Source organism: Aethalodelphis obliquidens, unplaced genomic scaffold, assembly GCF_003676395.1.
Source record: "Aethalodelphis obliquidens isolate GAN/ISIS:26980383/991018 unplaced genomic scaffold, ASM367639v1 scaffold18, whole genome shotgun sequence".
Taxonomy (NCBI): Eukaryota; Metazoa; Chordata; class Mammalia; order Artiodactyla; family Delphinidae; genus Aethalodelphis; species Aethalodelphis obliquidens.
This window is the reverse complement of record NW_020837962.1, coordinates 4,174,539-4,200,570: the sequence shown is the minus strand read 5'-3', so window position 1 is coordinate 4,200,570 and position 26,032 is coordinate 4,174,539. Positions and strand designations below refer to the sequence as shown.

General features: G+C 52.4%; 1 protein-coding gene across 1 annotated transcript in view; it reads right to left on the bottom strand.

Moving 5' to 3' along the window:
* Window positions 1-25,607, bottom strand: part of LOC113626595 (uncharacterized) — an 83,728-nt gene extending 58,121 nt beyond the window's left edge. The window contains exons 1-9 of the mRNA XM_027118350.1: window positions 25,108-25,607; window positions 18,882-18,985; window positions 16,642-16,807; window positions 9,693-9,878; window positions 9,413-9,565; window positions 7,761-7,905; window positions 5,283-5,441; window positions 4,352-4,476; window positions 1,632-1,826 (exon numbers count right to left, since the gene is read on the bottom strand). Coding sequence (XP_026974151.1) covers window positions 1,632-1,826; window positions 4,352-4,476; window positions 5,283-5,441; window positions 7,761-7,905; window positions 9,413-9,565; window positions 9,693-9,878; window positions 16,642-16,807; window positions 18,882-18,985; window positions 25,108-25,515 — 1,641 coding nt within the window. The 5' untranslated portion in view covers window positions 25,516-25,607. The remainder of the gene's footprint in view (window positions 1-1,631; window positions 1,827-4,351; window positions 4,477-5,282; window positions 5,442-7,760; window positions 7,906-9,412; window positions 9,566-9,692; window positions 9,879-16,641; window positions 16,808-18,881; window positions 18,986-25,107) is intronic.
* Window positions 25,608-26,032: the final 425 nt, after the last annotated feature.

The window sequence follows — 26,032 nt, the reverse complement described above, 5'->3', positions numbered from 1 at the left end:
AGGCCCAGCTTACTGCCTGGAGAGAGCTCAGGCTGAGGTGCAGGGAGGGGAACAGCGGGGCATGACAGACTCTCAGGGTTGAGGATCTGGGAGTCCAGGGAAACCAAGGTAGCTGGACTTCGCAGGGCAGAGTACAAGAGAGGAAAGAGCCACACAGAGAAAGAACTCTGGAAATCTCCAGAGGGTCCCAAGGATCTCTGTAACATTGCATTAGGCAAAGATTTCTTAGATGTAACACCCAAAACTTTATGCGTAAAAGAAATGGATAAACTTGAGTTCATTGAAATCAAGAACATCTGCTCTTCAAAAGACACTGTTAAGAGAATGAAAAGACCATGCCATACACTGGGAGAAAATATTTGCAAGTCACAAATCTGATACAAGCCTTGTGTTCAGAATAGAGCAGGAATTTTCAAAACTCAGTCATAAGAAGCCAACCGAATTTTTAAAAAAGGATAAAATATTTGAACGTACACTTCACCAAAGAGGTATGGATGACAAGTCAGCACCTAAAAGATGCCCAACATCAGTAGCATTAGGAAAATGTACTTTAAAGCCCCAAGATACTACTACAAACAATTAGAATAGCAAACACTAAAAAGTCTAATCCTACCAAGTGTTGGCGAGGATGTACACGAATTAAAACTCTCATACACTGCCGGTGGGAATGCAAAATGCTACAACCACTTTGCAAAACAGTTTAGCTAGCTCTTACACAAGTAAACATACAACTACCGTATGATCTAAGCCATCCCATCCTTAGATATTTACCTGAGACATGAAAACATATATTTATATGAAGACTTGTACACGAATGTTCATAGCAGTCCTACTTGTAACAGCCCAACACTGGACATAACACAAATATGCACCAACAGGTGAATACAGACTGTGGTTCATCCACACCATGAACCACTACATGGCCACAGGAAGAAATAAACTATTAGTATACTCTACCATATGGATGAATCTCAAAATACTTACGCTGAATAAAGGAAGCCAGGCCAAAAAGGAGGACATGCTTTAAAAACAAAAGTATACGCTGCGTAATTCCATTTATGCAACATTCCAGAAAATACAAACATCTATTTTGACAGAAGAAGCCTATCACAACAGGGAGCAGGAGGAAGGGATTAAGAAGCACGAAGAAAACTTTGGGGGTGAGGGATATGTTGATTTAGTTGGTGATGGTTTCATGGTATATACATATGTCAAAACCTATCAAATTGTACACTTTAAACACATACCATTTATTGTAGTTTGATTGTATCTCAACAAAGCTGATTTTAAAGTAGAGTTCATTGATGCTTTTAGGGGTCAGAACAGTGGTTACCCTTAGGTATGGGTGGGTACATCAGAAGAGGGGGGCCGAAGAGGGTGTCTGGGGAGCTGATGAGGGTCTGGGCGCTCATAAAGATGTGTTCCACTGGGGGAAACACACGAGGTGTGCACTTCTCTATGTATGTGATACAGCTCACTACTGAGATCTGGACCGGAAATTTGCTTCTGTAAGCGGGTAGGAGGGCAGGGTCAGAGTTCACAGACACCTGGGTCCCCCAGTCCCAAAGCCCAAGTTGACACCTGACAGCGTAGAGGAGTGGGCGTGAGGTGGGCTTGGGCGTTTCCCTTACCTTCCGCTGCAGGTCTCTCATCTTTCTGGACCTTTCTCCTGGACAGGCGGGGTTGGCTGGCTGCGGTGTAGGCCCTGGTCCTGGCTCTGGGGGCTTTTCCGCCTGGGCCTGTCTCTCCTCTTCCTGCCCCCAGAATGACTTCGGGCCAAATAGCCTGCCGGCTATTTCCTCAGCATTTTCCAGCCGGAGCCCCAGCTAGGAAGGAAAGCCAGGGGCTCAGGGAGGAGTAACCCAGTCACAAGGTTGACCAAGAGCTATGGGGTTGGGAGCTTGAACAGGGGGCCCTGGGCTCCCCAGGGTCCATCCAGGCCCAAGTGCCAAGAGGTACAATCTTAGAAAGTCATCAAGCTCCAGATCTACCTGGCAAGGGCCACAAAGCAAGAATTCCTACTGATTCTTTAAGCCCTGGTTCAAAGGTCACCACCTCTGGGAAGCCTTCCCTAAATTCCCATATCACTCCCTTCACACAGTCCCCCTCCCCTCCCCCAGCCAAATTTATCACTCCTTCCTCGAGTGTCAAGCACACTACTCCAAGGTCACACTCAGACTAATTTGTGTGTCTCTCTTGCAAGATCCTGAGTTCCATGAGGGCAGGGACCTGTGTCTCATTCACTAAGCACACTCAACCCCTGGTGGTATGGTTAATTCTGTGTCTACTTGATTGGGCCATGGGGTGCCCAGATATTTGGTCCAACATTATTACAGGCGTTACTGTTAGAGCATTTCTGGATGGCTTTAACATTTTAGATCAGTAGACTGAGTCAAGCAGATTGCCCTCCATAATGTGGGTGGGCCTCATCCAATCAGTTGAAGGCCTGAATAAAACAAAAGTCTGCCGTTCCTCCAAATAAGAGGGAATTCCTCCTGCCTGACTACCTTCAGACTGGCACACTGGCTTCTTCCTGCCTTCAGACGGGAACTACACCATCAGCTCTCCTGGCTCCCCAGCATGCTGACTGCAGGTCTGGGACTTGTCAGCCTCCATAATCCTATTGAAATAGTTCTATGTCTCTGGAGAACCCTGACTAACAGATGAGCTGGTTGATTCTCAAAATTTGATGGATGAATGAACAAGTCCCTCCTTCCTTCCATCTGCCCATCCATCCACCCATCTGTTCACTCACTCTTGCATCCCTTCTTTCCATCCTCCCATCCAAGTGTCTCTGAGAGCATTTGCAGAGAAATCACCAGAGGGTCAGCCTTGAGCCCCGCGGGCAAAGTTTGGATGATAGGTTCCCTGTTCTCCATAAATTAGAAAGGGTTGGGATACGGCACAGAGCACCCTCCCTCAGACAAGCTACAGGGACCTGGGGGGAAGAAATGGAAGGGTCCCAAGTCAAGCCATTACTTTAAAGTTTGCTGGACAATAAAGAAAAATCAACACTTGCCAGACGCACACACACAAAATAAATAAAAATAAAGTTTGCTGGACATGCGGCCTCAGAGATCTTCCCTCTTCCGCTGCTGCCCCCCACAATCCATTTTCCACACAACAGCCAGAACTTTCAAGTTATCACTTGCCAACTCAAAACCCTTCCTCGACATGGCCCTACTCCCTCACTGTGCTCCCACGTTACCATTCTCCTGCACTTACTGTTCTCTACTCTATTTCTGTTCCTTAAACACACTAATCCCTTTCTCTTCTCAGGAACTCTGCACATACTGGGCCCCCTCCCTGGAAGGCTCTTACCTCAGCTTTTCACATGACTGCTTTTGTTCATCCTTCAGATCTCAGCTGAAACTTCACCTCCCTAAACACACTACTTAAAGTTGCCATCGTTTTATCAATGTGTCTACTCATTTCTTATCTGTCTACCTCTCTGGGCTGTGAGCACCAAGCGGGCAGAGATCATGTCTCTCTTGTTCATCATCATATTCTCAGAGCCCAGCACAGGGCCTGGTACATGTCAGGTAGAAGATGGATATTGTCCAATGATGACAGGTGGATAGATGGATGCAAGGATGGATAGATAAGTGGGAGAACAGATGAAGAGATGTGTGGGTGAGGAGACTGATAGATAGATGTATGGGTGGGTGGAAGGGTAGATGAATAAATAGGTGAATGAGAGGGTAGATGGAGAGATGGGTAGACAAGTACATAAATGAATAGATGGATGAGGACAGAAGGATGGATAGGTGGATGGATGGACAGAGAAGAGGTATAGACGTATGGAAGAGCAGGTGGATGGATGGGTACGTGGGTAGGTGACTAGGTGGATGGATGGGGGGTGACTGAGAGAATAAATAGATGATTGAGTGAAAGTGTAGATGGAGAGATGAGTGGGAGGGTAGATGGATGAGAGAGATTAATGAGATGGATAGATGAATAATGGATGGATGACAGATGGGGTGTGAATGGATGGGTGGGTGGGTGGGTGGAAGGATGGATAGGTGAGTGGACGGATGATAACTGGAAGAATAGATGGGTAGGTGAGAAGGCAGATGGAGAGACGATGCAAAGTACATAGACGGACGAGATGGATGAGAAGGAGGGAGGGAAGGAGGGATGGGGTGGGTGGTAGTTGAATGGATTTATGTATCAGTCAGTAGGTGGGTGAATAGATGGGTGGATAGGCAGACAGACGGGTGGGTAGACGTCAAAAGCTGGAAGTATAAGATGTGAGAGTAGATCTATAGATACAAGAGGTGATGGATGGAAAGATAGATGAATGGCCCCAAGCCCAGGAGAGGCCCTGAGGAGAAGCAAGGCCCCCTCTTACCTCTAGGAGGTTGAAGGCACGACCAAGGGCATGGACAGTCAGGTTGGCTGTGGCAGAACGGGGAAGGAAGGAGGCCGGAGAGAAGAGAAGGGTCCCCTCCAGGTTGGCTCCCAGGCTGCCCGATGCTAGAACAGACAGAGGATCAGTATACACCACACCGTTAACCGGGTGGGAGCTGGCCACCAAGGGGCCATCGCCGGAGACAGGGCCAGACACACAGTGCATCCTCTTGGCCAGGATAGGAAGCTCAGACCTAAGCCTTACCTAGGGCAGAGGGAAGGTCAGAACAGAAGGGTCACAAATGTACCCACACCTGCTGATAGGCAGAGAGGGGGCAGCCAGAGCACCCCACCCCCAGACTTGCTGAGCAGTTGAGGGGGCTTGGGTACCTAAGCTAGAACAGGGTCCCTTTTTGATTCTGATTAATTACAAGGAGGCAGCTGTCTCTCTTCGATGCTAATCTCCTTTTTTCACCCAGGAAAAAGCAGTTCTCAAATTCACAGCCCTCGGCAGGCAAGGATCCATGAGAATTGAACAACAGTGTTTCACGGATACTGCATTTCTTTTTTAGGATAACCCTATTTTTACAGAGTTAAACTGATCTTCCACTCATGGTAGGGATAAAAGGTTTCCTTTTAGAATAAGTGTAAGTTTAAGAGAACCAGTTTAGAGAAAAGATGGAAGCGCTATTCAGCTGAATGCTATGAAGCGGCTCACACTTAACTATTTTTTAACTCTTCCAACAAAAATGTCAGGTGCTATTTTGGATACAGCAAAAAGATAAAAATAAAAAATCAAGCAAGTGGCACGTGAATATTTGACATTTGGGAAATGGTATCTTTGATCCACATGTCCTCAGGAGTTAGAACTCCCAGGTCCCCAAGCCTTTGTGGTCCCAGAGCAGGACAATACCTGCCCAGGATGCCCGTACCTGAGCGGAAGGTGACGTCAGAGTAGGACGAGTGTTTCCAGGTCTCTGGATGGAACTCTTGGCTGACAATGTCCTCAGGGATGGCCTCCCGGAGGGCCCGTTTCAGGGGGTCGCCTGTCTCCAGCAGCTGCAGGAGATGACTCCACACAAAGGAGCCCACTGGAGTCCCAGCGCAGCCAGTGGGGAGGGGAGGGGGGAATGGTGAGGGAGGACCCGGAGCTGGCACAACCCAGAGAAAAGACCCCACAACCCCCCTTCCTGGGTCCTGCTATTTCCACCCACCAGGGGCTTCTCAGGAGCCTAGCTACTGAGAACCACGTCCTCTTTGAAGAAACGGCGGCAAAGAGCAGTGCCTTAATGGAACTTAGAAATCTAGCCTGTGCAAGGCATTCTGACATGCTCTCCAGAAGGAAAAGGGGGGTACTGTGGGCAAAGTCCTGGTTTGAAAGTCAGCCCCGAGTCTGAATCCCAGTTCCACCATTTATGAGCTGTGTGACCTTGGGCTGGTTACTCCACCTCTCTGAGCCTTAGCGTCCTCATCTGTAAAATGAACTATAATGACCTATCTCTCAGGGCTGTTTGTGCAGATCAGTCAAGGGCAGAGCCTGGACCTAAAGGACTGAGTATCTTTCAGCGCTGGGAAAGGGGTGACATGCAATCCACGATGGGGACCCTCTGAGGCTCTCTAGAGTGGTAAAAATGAAATGAGAGCACCAATGAGGATATTATTCTAACTGGGAACCCCAGTCCTCTTGCCTGTCCCAGAGGATGTCTCAGAATGCCCAGCAGGGAGCTTCTGGAACAATCCACATGGAACAGAGCTGAGTCTGCCTTTTGTTTCCATCAGGCAACATGCAAGCCTGATACCCCAGGGCCTCCATCGAGGCTGTCCCTTGGCTGATCCCCTCTGAGGGGCTTGGCCCAGTGGCCTATTGATGCAGAACAGGCCCCTCTCCCACCCCCATTCCACCCCTGAACCTGCCAACAGCGGTCTGCAACTTCTAGTAGCACCATTTCTTTTCCTTTTGGCAAGGGGGCGGGGTTTGCTGTTTCTTTAGAAGGTAGTTTAGCAGTATCACTTCAGACTTTTAAATGTGTGCCCCTGGGCTTCCCTGGTGGCGCAGTGGTTGAGAGTCCACCTGCCGATGCAGGGGACGTGGGTTCGTGCCCCGGTCTGGGAAGATCTCACCTGCCGCGGAGCGGCTGGGCCCGTGAGCCATGGCCGCTGAGCCTGTGCGTCTGGAGCCTGTGCTCCGCAACGGGAGAGGCCACAACAGTGAGAGGTCCGCGTACCGCAAAAAAAAAAAAAAAATGTGTGCCGCTTTACGTTGGCTACTTTTCCTCTGGCTAGATTAGCACAAGGGCCCAGGAGTGGATATATAGAGAGATTCATTTTGGTTGTTGTTCCTCATGGCAGAAGGCCTGAAACAATCTAAGTGCCTATCGGTGGGGCTGGTAACGTCGATGACGGTTAAGCTCCTAGTGGAACACCGAACAGCTGTAGCTCAGAGCCCAAGTGTGCCGATGTGGAAAGAGCTCCCAGACGCACTGAGGAGCAAAATGCCATGTATAACATGATCCTGAGTTGCTACTGCTGTTAAGGAGATACACGCCCATGTTCATACGTACACTACACGTTCTGATGGGACACACAAGAGAACTGGTCACAGTCAGTACCTTCAGGAAACAGGACTTAGGGATCAGGAGACACGGAAGGCAGACTTTAACTTTCCATTTATATTTTGCCATCTGCTTTGAAATTTTGGCTACATAGTAGTAATAACAATGGTGATAATAACATTAAAAGTAACAGCTGTGCACACAGCTCTTACAATGTTCTAAATGTCTTCCTGTACCAACTCATTTTATGCTTCCTCTGCAAGGGAGGTATTATTATTATGCCCATTTCACAGATGAAGATGGAGGCTCATAAAAGTTTAGTCACCTGTCCAAAGGCACACAGGTAGGAAGTGGCTGACCTGGGATTTGAACCCAGGCTGGCAGGCCCCAGGGTCTCAGGTCACTGAAAATTATGTCAACTCACTGTACATTATGTAAAAACTTTTTGAAAATTAGTTGAACTTATTTTTTGAAGTTCCACCTGTTTAAAGGGAACTCTCTGACCCCACAATGGATCTGAGATTTGGAGACACTGTCCCTCCTCTGCCTCAAGTCTCTCCTCCAGGTACTGTGCCATGACCTGACCAGGGCTAGAAGGGAACTCAGCGACTTCCACCCCACTTTACAGATGAGGAAACTGAGGACCACAGAGAACCAACTTCTCCAAGGTTGTTCAATTGCCACGTGGGGGAGGGGAGCATGCAAGGCCACTTGTCCAGACAGTGTGCTAAGAGAAGGGGAGCGGGAAGGGGACAGAACACCTGACGGATGGAGCGTGAGCATGCCCCTGAACCCCTGCACCCACCAGGTGGCACCAGGCCAGCCCCAGCCCCCCAACCCCGACCTGCAGCTGCTCACCCTGGGTGGACGGCTCTCCTGCCTGGGTGCGCCGCACCTGGGCAAACACCTCCTCGTCCGGGCACCTCATCAGTGCCAGGTAGGCATTGATGCGGATCTCAGCATCCTCCTCGGGGCTTTGGTACAGGCTGGAGAGCACGGATCGCTGCCTCGGGCAGGGGGAAAGTCATCACTCAGGGACCACCCACCTCCACCCAGGAGCACGATGTCCCCTCATCTGCACTGGCTCCAGCAGGTGGCCCCGATGCCCTGCCGCAGCTCTCCTGACGTCTCCAGAGCTGCTCTAGACACTCTCACCTGTGGCCCGGTTGTGGGAGGTGGGAGGTTCCCCAGTCACTGCTAATCCCCATCCTCCCACAGGCCAGCCAGAGCCTCATCAATTTCCACAGGTAACAAGGGATAGACAAGTGGGCGTGGCTGCATTCCAAGAAAACTTCATTTACAGGAACAGCACAGCACAGCAACGGACACACAGGAGGTATTCCCGACCCCCCTTCCTAAGCAAGCCACCTCCCCTACCCCGTGATTCTCTGCCCCATCACCTGTTGGTTTCCTTCATAGCACAGCCATTTACCCATCCACTCATGCAGCAATATTTACTGAGCACCCATTATGTGCCTGGCAAGGTGCGAGGTGCTGGGTGACAATTATGAACAAGACAAACCCAGCTCTTATCCACCCGAAGCTTACATTTTAGTGCAGAGACAGACACTAAATAAGGTTATGTGAAATATATAATACGTTAGGTGATAATAACTGCCAAAGAGGGAAAAATAAAATGGGGAAGCCGGAGGCGTGGGGGGCTCGAAGAGGTCCATTTCAGATGAAATAGCCAAGGAAGACTGACAGCAAAGTGATTTCTAAGTAAAGGCCTTCTAGAGGTAAAGGAGTAAAGCCTGGGGATATACAGGGGAAAGGAATTCCAGGAAGGGGAACAGCACGTGCAAATGGCCTGAGACAGAAGGAAGCCCTGCAGGCTTGAAGAACAACAGGGAGACCAGTGTGGCTTATGAGGAGTGTGGGGGTGGTGAGGGAAGTAGGAGGTGAAGCCAAGAGGTGCTAGTGGGTCAGTGGTCAGACCACAGGTCCTGATAAGTCATTGTAAGGACTCTGGCTTTGACTCTAAGTGAGACAGGACCCGCTAGTACAGGGGTCAGCAAACTTTTCCTGTAAAGGGAAAGAGTCAATTTTTTTTGGCCTTTGCAGGCCATGCAGTCTCTCTTGCAAACTACTCAACCCTGCAGTCGTAGCAAAAAAGCAGCCCAGACTGCACATAAATGAACAGGCACAACTGTGTTCCAACAAAACTTTACATACAAGATCAGGCCATAAGCTGGACATAGACAATGGACCATGTCTTGCCAACCCCTGAACCAGAGCGTTTGCAGCACAGGTGGCTTATATATAGTTTGTTTGTAATCATATACTTATTTGTATATTTATTTGATAAATATATGCCTCCCACATAGACACAGGCTCTATGAGAACAGAGACCTGGACACCTGTTCACGCAAGTACCTACCACAGTGCCCAGCATATAACAGGTGCTCGGTACATGTGATGAATGAATGAGCAAATAAAGAAGTGAACAGTGGTTTGAGACCCACTACTGCCCAATGCCAACCACAATGAAATAACATGCAGAAGCTCACGTTTGCAGAGCAGGGAACCCTCCGGAAGGCCTGGATGGCCCCCAGCCGGATCTCAGGGGGGCAGCTCCTCAGGGACGCACAAGTGCTCAGCTTGGGGGTGAGAGCTACGGCCGCCAGGCCGGCATTGCCAATGGCCTTCAGCACGAGCTGCAGCTGAAACAAGATGGTGGTGGGGCCTTGAGGCCTGATGGGTACACCCAGCCCACCCATTCAGGCTACAGCTCGCCCACTTGACAGGGACCCCATCAAGGGGCCGTGCCCAGGATGGGGCTGTCCTCACCTGGTCAGCATCTGAGGGCTCCTGGAAGGTGCAGTTGGCACCCAAGGCGTCTTCCAGGATCCTCATGAGGGAGCCAACACCAGGCAGCTGCCCGCAGGGCCCGTCCAGAGACACACAGAGGTTATGCACCAGAGCTGAGATGCCCAGGAAGGCGCTGGGGCTGGCCTCCGGGGTCTGAAGCAGTGGCTGGGGACAGAAACCGGCCCCCCGACCCCAGCCGAGAAGCCTGGTAAGGGGTCCTTCACAGGTCTCGCCATGTGCAGATCTAGGGTGCTTCCTAAAAATACAGAGGCCCCGGCCCCCCACCCCTGAGGGTCTGAATAAATTGTCCATGGTGGGACCTGCATGGGGCATTTCTTAAAACACCCCAGATGACCATTCATGTGCATCGAGGATGGAGAACCACACCTCAGGGTGTGGGGACAGGGGACATTTGGCAACGTCTAGAGACGGGATGTTGTCACAGATGGGGGACAGTGCTGCTGGCATCTAGTGGGCAGAGACCAAGGATGCTGCTAACCGTCCTCCAAGACAGCGGACAGCCCCACATGTCAACAGTGCCAGGGCTGAGAGACCCTGGGCTACATCACCAGTCTGGGGGAGCAGGGTGGGGGTGGTGAGGTTCTTCTGGGTGGACTATGGTGAAGAACCTCCGACAAAGTGTCAGGACCCACCCCGGGTGGGCGGCACGGCTCTGCCACCTCCCAAGATGTATGAAACGTGTAAGAAATAAAACCAAAGTTCTCTCTCTGTGATCAACGGGCAAAACAAGTAAGCCAGCTTTTTATGCCCTTCTGTAAAGCCGCACGAGAGACCAACCATCTCTTCTGGGACCATAGGATCCCCAAGTAGTGGCCACAGTCCCCTGTCTACAGCAGGGGAGACGGAAAGCAGACAAGCTGTGTCCTGCCGCCCAGCCAGGCTGGTTTTTCCCAAACAGCATCACCCGCCCCCAGTTCTGGGAGTGAGAGGGATGAACGGGCAAGGGCTGGGAGAGCTCCCAGGCCACTGTACCTCCCGCCTGTCAGCTGGGGCGACTGGGACCATGCTGTCCTGGACCTGGTGGGGGCTTGAGGGCACCCAGCATTGGCTTTGCTCTTCTCCCAGGGTCTTGATAGGAAGTTGGGCAAAAAGGTGGAAAGAGGAAAGGATGTGCTCTGAGTGGAGACTGTCTTTAACAGAGGTGGCCCTGGGTCCAATCCAAAAGAACCCAAATGGAAAGGCACGGCCAGTAGCATTAGTGTAAATGGTGAGCAACTGCCTAGCCCACCTACTGATGAAAGCAGCTCTTTTGCCCCTTTCCTGTTCACCCATTTCTGTCCCCCCTCTAACCCTAAAAGCCCAATTATAGGAATGAGATCACTAAGCAGTTAAAACGGACTCCTCCTGACTTATGCTTTTCTGAATGCACACCATGCCTTGCCTAACCTGCTGATTCTTTTCCTAGATAAAAAGAAGTAAGAAGAAAGTGAGAATAAAGAATGACTAGCTCTCTACCCCCAACAGCCCCCTGAGGAGTCCTGCAAGCAGATCACGCAGGCAAGATAACATCTGAAGAGAGAGTCAGCCAGTCTGCATGCACAGAACAATGCAGAACCCAATCTCCTGCCCCAGTGATTCACTGAGATTCTCCCCCCGTGTTTCCCTTTAAAAACTGTCACGGCTGAGCAGAATCTTCAGAGTTGGTCTCAACACACAAGCCCACCTTCTCCCCAGACTGCCGGCTTTTCTGATTAAAGCAACTTTCCTTTCTACTGACACTTGCCTCTCGAATTATTGGCTTTTTAGTGGTGAGCAGCTGAACCTGAGTTTGGTAACAGACCCAGGAAATAAGAAAGTCCCTTGTGTATAGTGCTTGCCAATTTCCATGGTGTAAATGCTCCCACCCTGGCGATTTGAGCTGAGTCACTACAAGGGATCTGGGAAGAGATGGGGAGTCAGCAGCAGGCACACCTCCCGTGACTGGTCCACACACGACACAAGCAATGCAAATAAGCCTGAGGGTGTGGACACGGGACCGCATAGTAAGAGCATTAGAAATTAACCATCTCTCGGGGCTTCCCTTGTGGCGCAGTGGTTAAGAGCCCACCTACCAATGCAGGGGACACGGGTTCAAGCCCTGGTCTGGGAAGATCCCACATGCTGCGGAGCAGCTAGGCCCGTGTGCCACAGCTGCTGAGCCTGCGCTCTAGAGCCTGCGCGCCACAACTGCTGAGCCCGGGTGCCACAACTACTCAAGCCCGCCCGCCTAGAGCCTGTGCTCCACAAGAGAAGCCACTGCAATCAGAGGCCCGCTCACTGCAACAGAGATCCCATGCAACCAAATATAAATAATAAATTATCCATCTCGTACCTTTATTTTAATATGATTTCTCTAACTGCAAGCTTAGATCATTTAATTTTTAATAATGGCTATGTTTATCAATCAGCTTGAAAACTACCTGAAAATCAAGACTCTCCCACAGCACATGTTGGGGCCCTTTTCGGTCTGGTTCCCTGAAGAGCAGGAGGAGACCCAGCCCTCCTTTGGGGGTCAGACTGCCCAACCCACCCAGCTCAGACAGGCCCCTCTCTTCCGGGGGCCTCACAGTGGCAGGGACTCAGCCCCGGCTGAGTCGGAGGAGGGTCATTCCAGCTGCTCAGCAGAGCTCCCCCAGACGCTCAGCCACCCTTACCCCAGGGCACTGAAGCTTTCAGCTGAGAGGAAGACAGAAATGGGGGGGGGGGGGCTCAAAAGAGGGGAACGCTGGTTCTAGGCCTCTCGGAGGAAAACCAAGAAAGACGTATTTTATTTAATAAACACACAGCACTCCCTATGTGCCAGGCTCTGCGGTTAACAGGGCACACGTGTCACCTGCTTAGAGCCTGAGACACAGAGAGGTTAAGTAACTTGGCTAAGGTCACTCAGCCAGAAAGTGGTAGAGCCAAACTTGACCCTGTAGGGTCTGGTTCCCAGGCTGGGCGCTCCCCCTGCACTCACTGTTTCTCAAAATACATATTCTGGGCTCATTTGTGAAAACCAGACCCAGGCACTGGGCATCAGACAGTGGCCTCGATTATTCCTACAGCCCAGAGCAGGGACCGCCTGGCAGCCTGGGGGAAATACAGCCTCTGCACCAGCTGTTCTTCCCTTGGGTTCATGGTCTTAACCAGGTCTGTGTGTCCACGCAAGGGTATCTGTGTGCGTGCATCTCAGTGTGTGTGTGTTTTAGAATCTCAGTGTTTGTGGGTGTGTGCATTCCTGGGTAGGTGTGCACGTGTCTCAGTGTACATGCATATCCCAGGGCACATGTCCCAATGCGTGTGTGTGCACTCATTCGAGTGTGACCTGATGTGTGTGTGCACATGTAATGACGTGGGTGTGTCCCCGTATGTACACATGCAAGTCCCAGTGTGTGAATGCACACTTGTCCCAGTTTATCCTGGGGGGGGTGTCCAGGTGTGGGTGGATGTCCCTACTTGTCCCTGTGTGTGAGTGTCCTGGTGTGTGTGTGTACATGTATGGCATGTCTGTGTGAGTACGTCTGCATGTCCAGGTACACATGTGAGCCTTGGTGTGTATGTCTCAATATGTGGGTACATGGGGATATGTGTCCTCCTGTGGGTGTGTGTCCCCATATGTTCCCATGTAACCATCTTCAGGGTATACGTATGTGAGTCTTGGTGTGTGTGTGTGTGTGTGTATGTGTGTGTGTGTTTCCTTTGTGGAAGGAACGGGGACCTGTGGCTTGGAAAAGCATATGCAATGTTATTCCAGATTTGGCAAATGAAAACAAACACTCTGTTTTCTTAACACAGAGGAGGGAAAGCAGGGCTCGGCTGGGATGCAGGGGTTATGAAAAGATTGAGAGAAGCCGCTCAGACCTGCGGGATGAGGGTTCCTGCCTGCCAGAGGCCTCCACCTCTGCCTGCTCTGCCCCAGGAAGGCTGCCAGCATGAAGGCAGGGCAGACTTGGGCCCTCCCAGGGCCAAAGATGGAGCCAGAAGCCTGGGAGGGCTCTGTGGGGAGGGCAGGACAGCTGGAGCCACTTGGTTTGCTGGGAGCCAGGCCCCATCTGGGAGCTACAGGGCCAGGACAGCTGGGCCAGTGTCAGGCCTGGGCTCTGAGAGGGTCCGGACAGTAATGACCCTGCTTGTTTGACAGCCGCCCTGGGGGTCTGTCCAGAACTGCCAGCCTCCCTCAATTTCACAAGAGTCAGAACGCCAGATCTTAATGCCAAAATCTCTGACTTAAAAAGGTTTGGTTCGGGACTTCCTTGACAATCCAGGGGGTAAGACTCCACACTCCCAACGCAGGGGGCCCGGGTTCGATCCCTGGTCGGGGAACTAGATCCCGCATACATGCAGCAACTAAGAGTTCGCATGTCACAACTAAGACCCAGTGCAGTCAACATAACTAAATAAATAATTAATAAAACAGTATTTTAAAAAAATAATTCAATTAAAAGTTTGCTTCAAATATTCAACTTTCTTTTTTTAATCTTTAAAGATGGAAAGATGAAATCATCCCTAAGCCTATGACCACTTTTCCAATGTGACTTTAACACCCATTCATCTTGTCCCAAACCCAGTTCCTCATGTCCAAAGCAACCCTCCCCAAAACGCCAAGCAATTAAGCTGGTAGGAAAAAAAAAACACAGGAAGCACCATGACCTTGGGGAGGTGAAGCACTAGCTGGAAAAGACTGACCAGCTGGACTTCACCAAAATGAAGAACTTCAGCTCAGCAAAACACACCATTAATACAGCCCAGCAACAGAACAAAGTCCCGACACACACGTGTGCATGCACACGCGTCACGGACAGAATCTCACAGAGAACGTGGGAGAAAGAAGCCAAACTCCAGATGCACACGAGCCCATGGGTGTGAATGTCAAAAGCAAGCAAAACCTAGTGATGGTCAGAAAAGTCAGAATCACCACGACCTTTGGGGTCACCGACTGGGAGTTGGAAATGTCCTATATCTTGTCCAGGGGTGGTTACACAGGTGAACACGGATGCGAAAACATCAAACTGGATACTTAAGAGCAGGGCAGTCTCCTGAATGTATAGTTTAAAATGTAAGAACACACACCCCCTAACTGCAACGTAGGACCCTGGGCGGGACCCTGGAACAGACAGAGGACATTAGTGGAAAAAGCAGTAGGATCTGAACAGCTGGAGTTGGTTAACAGTAAGGTAGCAAGGTCTGTTTCTTAGCTGTAGTAAACACTTTCTGGTGATTTAAGAGGTTAATAATGGGGGAAGTGGGGAGGGGTGTACAGGAACTCTGTACTATCTGCAACTTTTCTGTAAATCTAAAATTATCCTAAAATAAAAAGTGTATTAAAATAATCTCTTGCTGGGCTTCCCTGGTGGCGCAGTGGTTGGGAGTCCGCCTGCCGATGCAGGGGACGCAGGTTCGTGCCCCGGTCCGGGAAGATCCCACGTGCCGCGGAGCGGCTGGGCCCGTGAGCCATGGCCGCTGCGCCTGCGCGTCCGGAGCCTGTGCTCCGCAACGGGAGAGGCCACAACAGGTTGAGAGAACAAGCAAATACAGTCCAAAGAGGTGCAAGGTCTGGTCTTGCAGGATGAGAACCTACGAGAAGCAGGCGAGAGAAGATCCTGGGCTCCGAGACAGCCGAGACACCCACCTGCTCTGCTCACGGCGTGTCCCTGGCACGTGGTCACAGCAGCGATCCCAGTGCGTACATAACACTTAGCCCACGTCACAACGACTATTAGTCTGCACCATCACCCTACGAGTTACTCCCACCGCACGGACGGGCACCCGAGGCACAGAAGAGTGAAGCATCTTGCCCAAGGTCGTGCTGGTAGGGACAGGGCTGGATCCCGAAGCAGAGGGATCAGGCACCAGAGTCTGCTTTTGGCCGCTGCATTCATGCTGAACAAACAAAGAAGGAATAGGGAGCCCGACCCTGCCCAGCACTGGCTGAGCCTCCGTAGGCCCTGGATGGCGCTGACGTCCCTATGGTCAGAGTGTCACCTGCTAGGCCATGAGCTATGGGTGATGCCCCTTGGGGCCTGGCCCTCGTCTGGCTCCAAGTCAGTGCCCGATTCCCTAATGAATGGAGCCAACCACACAGCCTAGAACAGCCCCACTGCAAACTCTGGAGGTGTGGGTCAGGGGTCAGGCCAGGGGTGAATGCTCCCTACACTCCAACTGGAGAGTGGCCAGAGCCCCTCCAGCATGAAGGACTGAAAGATCCTGCTGGAGACCCCCTCATCAGCCAGCACAGGGGTCCAGGGACCCTGGCTGGCCCGTCACCGCTTCCACTCCCCACTGGTGACCTCTGAATCCCGGCCCACTACCAGTCTGGGACAGCAGGGTGAGGACTGACAAGTGACCCCACCACCAGCTGAGTGCAGACACCCCCCATGGTCCAAGGGAAAGGCACAGCAGCTGCATCACCCAGCTACCCAGCCTCCTTGGGCCTCAGTTTCCTCATCTGTAAAATGGGAGTGATAAAAGCACCTACTTCATAGAGGCATCGTGGGGGTTAAATAAGACCTCCTTGTGTTGTCAGAAACTATTGGCCTAGTTTCACATGCTTTCCTAATCTCAAGATTCATTAAATATGCTTGATTACAGGAATAATAGCAGCTCTAATTTAAAGCGCTTGGACTCTGTGCCAGGCATCAGGAGAACTGCTTCACATTCAGCATCTCATTTCTCACCATGAGCCCAAGAGGGAAGTACTGCTCCATCCCCACCTTACAGATTGGAAAACAAGCTCAGAGAGGTCAAGTCACTTGCCTAGGATCACAGAGCTGGGAGGGACACTGCTGAGACTCAAACCCGGATTTCTCTGACCTGCCTCCACTGGTCCCACGAGGCACTGGCACAAAGCCCGGAGGACAGAAGGTTCCCCCACCCCTCCCCACCGCATCCAATCAGCAGTGGAGCAGGGGAGGGATGACACGGGGCGGGGTGGTATGCAGAGGCTCACCAGCAGCGCGTGGACCATAGCATCTGTGGGCTGCGGGACAAACGCCAGTGACCAGAGCCACGCCTCTGTCTCATCTGCCTCCAGCTCCCCGGACACAATGAGTTCCGCCATGAGGCTCACACAAGGCTTGGTTCCACAGGAGGGCAGGGCATCCACCAGCGGTCGCCTGAGATGGAGAGAGGCCCAGGGAACATCGTGATGGCAGCCCACACACCCCAGGAGCCTTCCAGGACATCTCTTGTGAAGCCTCAGGTCATCCGGGAGCGATCAGAGGCTCGGAGGGGTACAGCAGGGACCTGTCCACACTCACACCCCCGGGAAGGGGCTGAGCCGGGCCTGGGAGCCAGGCAGCCTGGCCGGGGGCCTGTGCTCTTCGGGCCACAGAGACACCAGCAGTCCAGTCTAAACCCTTGCAGTGCTGCCCACCCTGGAGACACAGCGGTTTGGGGCAACATGAGTCCCTGCCCACTGCTCTCCAGAAACCAACCATGGTCACCATGTAGGGTGAGAACCCCTTGCATAGAACAGGAAGCAACAATTAGCAGGTTGCCTCCCATTAAACCTCTAATGCTCTCAGCCCAACATCAGGATCTTTTCCCTTTTTTTTTTTTTTTTTTTTTTTTTTAAGATTACCGAAAGGTTGAGAAGTTCCAGAAAGGTTTCCAACCTTTGCACAATGATGGGTCTAAACAGGAAAATGATGACTGAACGGGGGTGGGTGCATAGGTCGCAGTAGAAACGGGAGGTTCCCAGAGCTGGGGTCACACGAGGCAGCAGGGCACACGGTGGGGGGGTAGATTGGGACCCCCCCCACCCCATCAACCCTGATGAGTGGCATCCATGGCCACAAAGGACCAGGCACCCCCACTGCCCCGCTCCACACACACCATCTGCCCATGAATAGTCTCTGGCCTCAATTTGCTCATCTATAAAATGGGAATGCTGATGACAAGACCAGCCCCAAGATGAGCGTGAGCCCTCATGAACACAGGCCACTTCACCTGAGGAATGTCCTACCTGTCCTTCCCATCTCTTGCCCTTGTGTTTCCTCTCTTTTCCTCATAGATTTGGGCCTTGGAAAACCAGCCTCTGGGCAGAAATGGAGGAGGAGGTGAGGGCAAGAAAAATCTCTCAAGAGTGTCAGTCCTCTTGGAAACTTCTAGAGCTGGGGAGGGTCTCCCCTCTCCCTGATTCCCGACATCTAGGTAGACAAGTGAGACACAGGGGCTTGTGGGAAAATCCCGAGTGACAAGTAGGGTGAGTCACGAAGGGAACAGGCAGCTCCACAGGAAGACTCAGGGGCCCCTTCCTACACCAAAGATAATTAAAATGTGCCCGAGTCAAATATCCTTTCTCTTTAAGCCCATGAGAATTCGATGGAGCAGCACAGACCACCTGGGTCAAAAATCCCGACTCTGCTGTGTAACCTTGGGCAGGTTTCCTAACTGCTCTGTGCCTTGGTTTCCTTCCACAGCTGTAACATAGGAATAATAAAACCACCTACCTCATGGGGTCATCATGAGGATTAAATGAGTGAATAAGACATAAAACGCTTGGAAGGTATCTGTGCCTTATTAGTTACTAAGTTTGGTGGTCGTTCAATTAGACATTCGGTAATGTTGGTTTGGGGATGGGGGTCTTTCATAGTTCCAAGTCGATAAAATGTTTTCAGGTCTCAAAATCTTTTTGAGAGCTTTTGAAAAGCTCACAAGCCTGAAATCCGGATCTCAGGGGTCCAGTGAACGGCTGGACTCGGGGAAGGAGCTGCAAGCTTTCCCCTGCACAGCGCTCAGCCGATGGAGTTAGGTCCTCAGAGGTTCCCCTCCACGCTTGGGGGTCTCTCTACACCCCTTGCTGGCCTCACATCAGGCAGGTCCCAGCCCTGCCCAGCACCCCTCCACCCCCAGGAGAAGGGTACCCAAGGCGCATTGGAATGCTAATTCCAGCTCTCAGCAAGAGGGTCCCTGTGTGGGGAGGGAACAATGCCTGTCTTTATCCGGCCAGGTCCTGCAGCCTCCAGTCTCCCGAAGCCCCCGTGGGAACCCTCCAAGCTCCCCTCTTAATCGCCTTCTTGGCAGACGTCCCCAGACTGAAGGACGACAAGTCAGTATCACAGGGATGAGCTGAAATGTCGCCATCCATCTCTCAATGGGGACCTAGGACAGCATCAAGACTACCCAGCCCACCAGGACCCCCAGGCAGCTCCTGGCCCAGCCCCCGACTCGGGGAGAGGCCCTTACCAGTTGTCTCGGCATTTGAAAAAAGAATGTTCCCAGAGTTCCATGAGCTCATCCGCAGAGAGGCCCCGGAGCTCAGACACCAGCGTCAGGAACAGCTCTGCGGCCTAGAAATCAGAGAGGAAAGTGTGAGAGGCCCCAACCGCAAGGGTCACCTCATCCATCTCCTTGCCTCCAGGCATGGCTGCAAACACTAGGATCTCCTGCCTACGGTGTCACAGACCCAAAGAGATGAGGCTGCTCGTCTGGGCTTCCTTCCACTGAATCCCAGCTCCTGGCACACAGCCTGGCCCATTCTTTTTCTTTAATTTAACAAGCATTTATTGGGCACCTACTACATGCCAGGCATGCTTTAGGGGCCAGGGATGTGCGGGTGAAGAAGAGACACGGCATCTGCATTTGTGGGCTTTATACTCTAATAAAAGCTCGATACATGTTCACTACGATTATAATCTAGTTATTATAATGAGTCAGCATATTTCACAAAGTTAGTGAGATAGCCATCTTTTCTGATATTTTTAATGAAAAAAATATGTGAACGTTTTTCAGAGTTATGAGCAGTGATGGCTAATCAACAGGGGTTTGCAGTTTTTGCCCCTTGTCTGCAGGTCTGAGCAGCACAGTCACCAAGTCTCCAAAAACCCAAGGAAATAAAGGACTCTATTCAGAGCCCGCACCTCTCGGGTTTCAGGAGATGCTTGGCTTGGGATGCCGGCCCCACATCCTGCCTTCCCTCCCCGGTGCCTCTTCAGTCTCAGATTCGTTGCCTCGGCCCGAGCCCAAAGCCACAGAAAGAGTGACGAGGTCCTGGCTTCCCGCTGCGCTTGGCGAAGGCCAAGAATGAGCCCTCACCCCACCCAGCCAGGGGTCCACTATTGCTGGGACGGGTTTGCCTCACCTCAGGCCTCCTCTGCTCTGAGCAGCTGAAACTGAGTCCCCGTGCACAGAGCTTGACCTCAGCAAGACGCAAACGCGAAACAGGCCCCTCACAGGCCAGCGTAATCCACCCTCCCCTCCCTTCTCACCAGCACATCTGCCCCCAGGGCCTGGGCAGCATCCCCATCGTGTGCCTTCTGCCGGTGGAGCCGATGGGGACCCTTCGTTCTGCCTTTAATTCCTCATGCAGGACACACAAGCAGCCCCCTGTCGGGGCCGACCACCACCTTTAGAGTGGCCCTGGCCAGCATCGGCCTAGTTTGGGGCAGCTACCCCAGGAGCCCTGCCGCCTTCTGGACAGGCTCGGGTGCATTTCCCTCCAGCTGGTGGCTGCCTTGCCCAGGCATCATCTGTGAATCCCTAGACTCGGAACACATCTGCTTCTAAGACCTCCAGCACGTGTGCAGCCGCCGGGCCTGGCTGGGCATCCGCTCAGGAGCAGGCCTCCTGCTCTGGGAGGCCTCAGGCTGCAAGTGTTGGCTTCAGGAACAGCTTTCCAGAGCCAGACGCAGCAGGAGGGGCTGTAGCAGCTCATCCCGGAAGGCTTGCGGGTGGAGGAAGGAGGCTGTCATTCCTGCCTCCTGGGCGAGAAGCCCGTCCCCACCATCGCCACTAACATCTATGCAAACGATAATAACAACGGTTACTTTGTTTGGAGCCTCAGCTGTGTGCCAGGTGCTGTTCTAGGCACTTTACAGGGACCATTTCATTTGACCTTAACCCTGTGAGGGGCCGTCATTATCCTCACTTAACAGAGAGCATTTAAGTCAGGTGCCAGTGGACACAAAGCTACTAAGTGGCAGAGCGAGACTTGGACCCACACTCTTAACCAGGATCCTACACTCAAGGCCATGGGGAAAAAAGAAAAGCCAGCCCTGTTTGCCAGTTTCCAAGGTGTGAATACTCCCACTGCAGCCCATCACCAGCGGCCCGTGTGCCATCACTGAACGCAGACGTGGGAATCACTGTGCAGAAGCACAACACTGCGTCACAGTTCCACCCTGCGGTAGATGCAAATAACCTCCACTGCAAAGATTAAAATGTAGTAAGATAACTAGGTAGTGATGATTTTGAGCATTCATTACCCTTGTTTCGAGTATGATTCATTTTCATTGTAAGTCGCTATAACTTAGTCTTTAGTAATGTCCGTTTAACAACCAGTCTGCAGGATTTCTGGAATCTAACCATTGGCTCTGGCAAATCGGTACAAGCCAGCCTCGCACACCACCGTCCACACTTCGCTGTACACAGTCGGTGCTGAAGCAATATCTGTGACTTGGGTGTCCTATTACGAGCAACCTGGATGGTGGTCAGGAGCTGTGCCCTCCCCAGGCGTCCTCCCTGGCAGCCCTGGGAGGGGGTGGGGCCCGACCCGCCTTGCTTCTCTCCCCATCCTCTCCTTCACTCCATCAGGCTCTTGGCCATCCCAGCCCGCTGCCCCCCACGTGGAAACTCGGGGGGCCTCTCTGCGGAGGGGTCAGGCTGGGGAATTTGCTCTCCATTGAGTCCTGAGTCCTGGTTTTGTTTCCAGACTGAAAAACCAATCTTGTCTCCTGCCCATCAGCAATGGGGAGGGGCAAAGGCATTCTTAGCTGAAGCCCACGGGGTCGGTCCCCCCGGTAACCGACGGGCCCTCAGTCCTCCCGGGGAGGCCAAGGCACTGCTTGATGTGCACCAAAGCATCCCTGAAAAGCCATTTTCAGGAACAAGGTCCTTGGTAATTCACCCCCAGCCCAGGGGACCTCCCTAGTGGGAACAATTTGCTTCCTTGTTAGCACTATAAATACAGGGCAGCCGCCCTGCACCCTCTGGGGCCGGCACTGCCAGTCTCCAGGAGGGGAGACAGAGGCCCACAGCACGCCTGGCCCCGAGCCACCTCTGTCAAGGGAAATGCCCAGTCAGGGGGCCGGACGGGAGGAGGCAGGTTAGGACACAGGATGCAGAGCGGCAGTTCTCAGTGGGGGTGACCGTGCTCCCCAGGGGACGCTGGCAGCCTCTGGAGACACTCTGGGTTATCATGACTGGGATGCGGGTGATGCTGGCATCTAGTGGGTAATGGTCAGGAATGCCGCTGAACATCCGACAGTGCACAAGGCGGCCCAAGGCGTCAGGAGTGCCAGGGTGAGAATCCCTGCTGTGGGCTGGTTTGCCTGGACTAACAGCCCGCTCTGTCAGCCACTAGCTGGTGGGCTTGGACCACACATCGCAGGGCTGAGGGCCCTTTCCTTGGGGCTGCTCTCTGACTCCCGCGAGGCCCACGAGATCAAGGATTCCAGAGAGCGATGAGCATGGGCCTTGGCTCCCTCCCGGTCCCTGAAACGGTGAACAGCCAGCTGCACACGAGTCTCTGCTATACACACGCAAAATGTATAACGTGTGTGTACATGTGTGAGTGTTCAACATGCATTCGGTATGTGCATATACACTAGTCTATATTTACTGATGACATATTCAACATATTTTATACATATTCAACATATTCTTAGATATGTTTTTTTCCACGTTATATCTGAATCTGATTCTTCTCCCCACCCCACCCCCGCTGTCACCCCAGACCAAGCCTCCTTCATCTCCTACCTGTGTTACTGTAACAGCCTCTTAACCTGTCTCCCGACATCCCATTGGCCCTCAGTCCATTCTCCACCGGCAGCCAGAATGTGAGCACTGAAATGTACATCAGATCACAACACCCTCCAAGGTTCCTCATTTACCCTGAGTAAAAGTAATCTGGGGAATTCCCTGGCGGTCCAGTAGTTAAGACTCTGTGCTTCCACTGCAGGGGGAGTGGGTTCAGTCCCTGGTCGGGGAACTAAGATACCGCATACCGCACGGTGAGGCAAAAAAAAAAAAAAAAAAGCAATCTGTGTGCCCCCTTAAGGGGGCGACCCTGTCCCCTCTCACCCTCCCACTCCGCTCCAGTCACGAGGCCTCCTTGCCACTCAAACTGGTGCTGAAACTCGCTCACCGTGCAGCTCCTGCCCTGGCGCACGTGCTGGACCCGCCCCCTCTGGCAGTCCCCCCCCCCAAATCCCTATCCACCCCACTCACTCCTCACCTCCTTCTGGTCCTTACTCAACATCACCTCCCCTGTGAGGCCTTCCCAGGCATCCATCATTTAAAACGGCATCCCATGCCTCCCCCACCTGCCCCCTTCACCCCTCTTCCCCTCTCTACTTGTCTCCCCAGCCCCCTGGGGCCCATGATCCCAGGCGCAGTGGGACCTGGCTCTGCTTCCTGCATCTGAGCAGGACACAAGTGTCTGAGCCATCTCAGCCCAGCCCCCCAGGGACCGAGGGGGGCTAACCCCAGTCTGGATGCCCCCAGCCCTGTTCTCTTCTGAACTAAACGCTTCGCCTCACGCAGCCAGAGGCATCCACGAGGGCCTCTGGTGCTGAGAATTCCGGATGGAGACATTTCCGGCAGTAAAGGCACTCCCGGATCTGAGGCTGGGGCTGGACGGGCACTGGCCTCACAACATCCTTCTCCACTGACTTCACGTGAGCTACACCAAGAAACACAAAGCTTTGCACCCAGATGCCTGGTTCCCAGCCCAGACCTGCCAGGCCAGGACGTCAAAGGTTGGGGTCTGGGCATCCATATATCTGACAGGCCCCCTACCCAAGTGCTGCCCGGAGGGCAGGGGGTGTGCCTGGCACACCTGGCACCATGCCTAGAAGTGGGGCCGCACCCAGCCCTGTCCACACCTGGAACGACCTATTTCTGTCCAGCTGGGCACATGACAGCCCCCAAGTCCTCGGTCCTATAAAAGCAGCCAGTGAAACAGGCATTTATAAATTTGCGGCATCCCAAATCAACAAGCAAGTATACTTTGAACCCTCCCAGGCTGTTGTGGGATCAAAGTAAAAACACCCCATGCTTCTCTCCTCGGCACACAGGCCCTGGGACTTGAATCAGAAAAATCCCAGCATCTTTAATGCCTTCCAGGAAAGGCTAGGGTTCTCACGCTGAAGTCATCAGCAATGCTGAGATGGGCAGAAATAGTGGACACAGTGAAAGTCCCCAAAATGTCACTGGTGACATCCAGCCCTGAGCTGTGGATGGCAGGGATGTTACAACAAAGATTACTATGGGCCTAGAATGTTCTGGAAGGCATCCTGACCACGAGGCCCTGCAGGACCTGACCCCACCGGTCCTCACCGTCGAGCTCCAGCCAGGCTGAGCTGCGTGCTCCCCAAACATGCCCAGCGAGGTTCAGACTCAGGACTTTGGCCCTGGCCAAACCCTCCTTTTGGAGCACTAGTCCCCTGGATTCCCAAGGGACCAGCCCAGGTCTCAACTCCAGCGTACCCTGCTAGACCCCTGGCCCCTCAGCCACATCCCCGCTCTGTTCTCTCAGTGCCCATCAACAGCTAAAACCCTTGTACATTTGCAGTGGTTACCATCCATCTCCCCCACGCTGGATCTTAGGCTCTGGGAAAGCGGGGACTATTTCTGTCTCATTCGTCATAAGGGCACAGAGTAAGCCCGTCATCTTGCTGAACAAACCGAAGAGTTCACAGGCTAGGCAAGCCAGGGCCCTGCCAATAGGAACATTGTTCCTGTGATGTGGAAGGTCCCATCAGGAGGAGAACGTGGGAAGGCAGGCTCCACACGGAGCCCAGATGCATCATTTTCTTTCCCCAGGGAGGGCATTAAGCCTTCCTCAGGGCTCTCTTACAGGCAGGTGGAGGGCTCTGTCTCAGAACAAAACAGGCAGGGAGAAGGCACATCATCACAGCATGGCCTTGGTACTCTCAGAAACACTGTCATCAGTCACAAAGGAGGGAACCAGAGAGATGTCTCAGAGACCTCTGAAACTCTGCGCTATGAGACCTTGACATCATGTCCACCCCTTGACTTTAAACAGCTGGGAATTCCAAGGAAGGCCTGGGCCATGTGTTTTTGACTTGGTGGAAACTCCTCAATGCTGAGGCTTGGGTATGGCTGGAGATTTCCTGAGAGATCTCTAGGACAGGCCAGGTCCAGAAGGTTAGTCCATGAGCCCAAAAGGACCATTTGCCCAAAGACAGACAGAGGAGAAAAAGGCCTCCTCTAAGCTCATATCCAACCTGCACTAGGCCAAGGCTTGCACACACCAGCTAGATTTCTTCCCCTTCTTTGCCTTCACAACCAGGCATAGTTGTGCAGTGCACAACCTACCCGACAGTACACAGCAATCCTGATACTGAACATCTGAGCAAGTAGACCGTAAAGGATCTGGTAGGAAGAGGAAGGTGTCCCAGGGAGCCAGGCCCCAGGCAGACTCTGGCCTGTGGCTGGAGAAGCCACTTACCTCGAAGCTTGTGGTCTGAGCCAGGCACAGCTTCCTCACTGATGCAGCCACCATGGCCACCGTAGCCTGGGACGGTGTCTCCTCCCATTCGTACAACAGGCTGCTTGGGGTTAAGTCTCCATCGTCTGGATCTGAGATGGGAAGTGCTGGCCAGGGATGACCGCATGGGGGACAAGCCAGAGTGAGTAGAAGGACCCCTGGGAGCCACCCCCTCACCCTGCCAACGCTTCCTTCAGCATGTTTCTGGCAACAGGTGAGGGGAACATGCATAAGGAAAATCATGGCAGTGTTACTGCTAACAGCAAAAGACGGGCAACAGCCTATGTGCCCATCAGTAAGGGATGGCCAAATAAGCTGACTCCAAAGCCCTCTTGGGACTGACAGAGAAAACATGAAATCTTCATCCATGCAATGGAGGGTTATTCAGCTGTGACACATGCTACGACATGCATGAACCTTGAAAACATTCTGGGAAGTGAAAGAAGCCAGTCATAAAAGGCCCCATACTGGGAACTTCCCTGGCAGTCCAATGGTTAAGACTCGGCACTTCCACTGCAGGGGCCACAGGTTTGATCCCTGGTCAGGGAACTAAGATCCTGCATACCACATAGTGCGGCCGAAAAAAGAAAAAAAAAAGTCACATACTATATGATTCTATTTACATGAAATGTCCAGAATGGACTAATGAAGAGAGTAGATTCGTGGTTGCCAGGAGCTGGGGGAACAGGAGGTGACAGCAAATGGGTGCAAGGTTTCTTCTGGGGTGATGAAAACGTAGTAAAGTTGATTGTGATGATAGATGCACAACTCTGACTCTACTAGAAGCCACTGAATTGTTCACTTTACTTTTTTTTTCTTTTTCTGGCCACACCACACGGCTACGGGGATCTTAGTTCCCCAACCAGGGATCAAACCCAGGACCCCA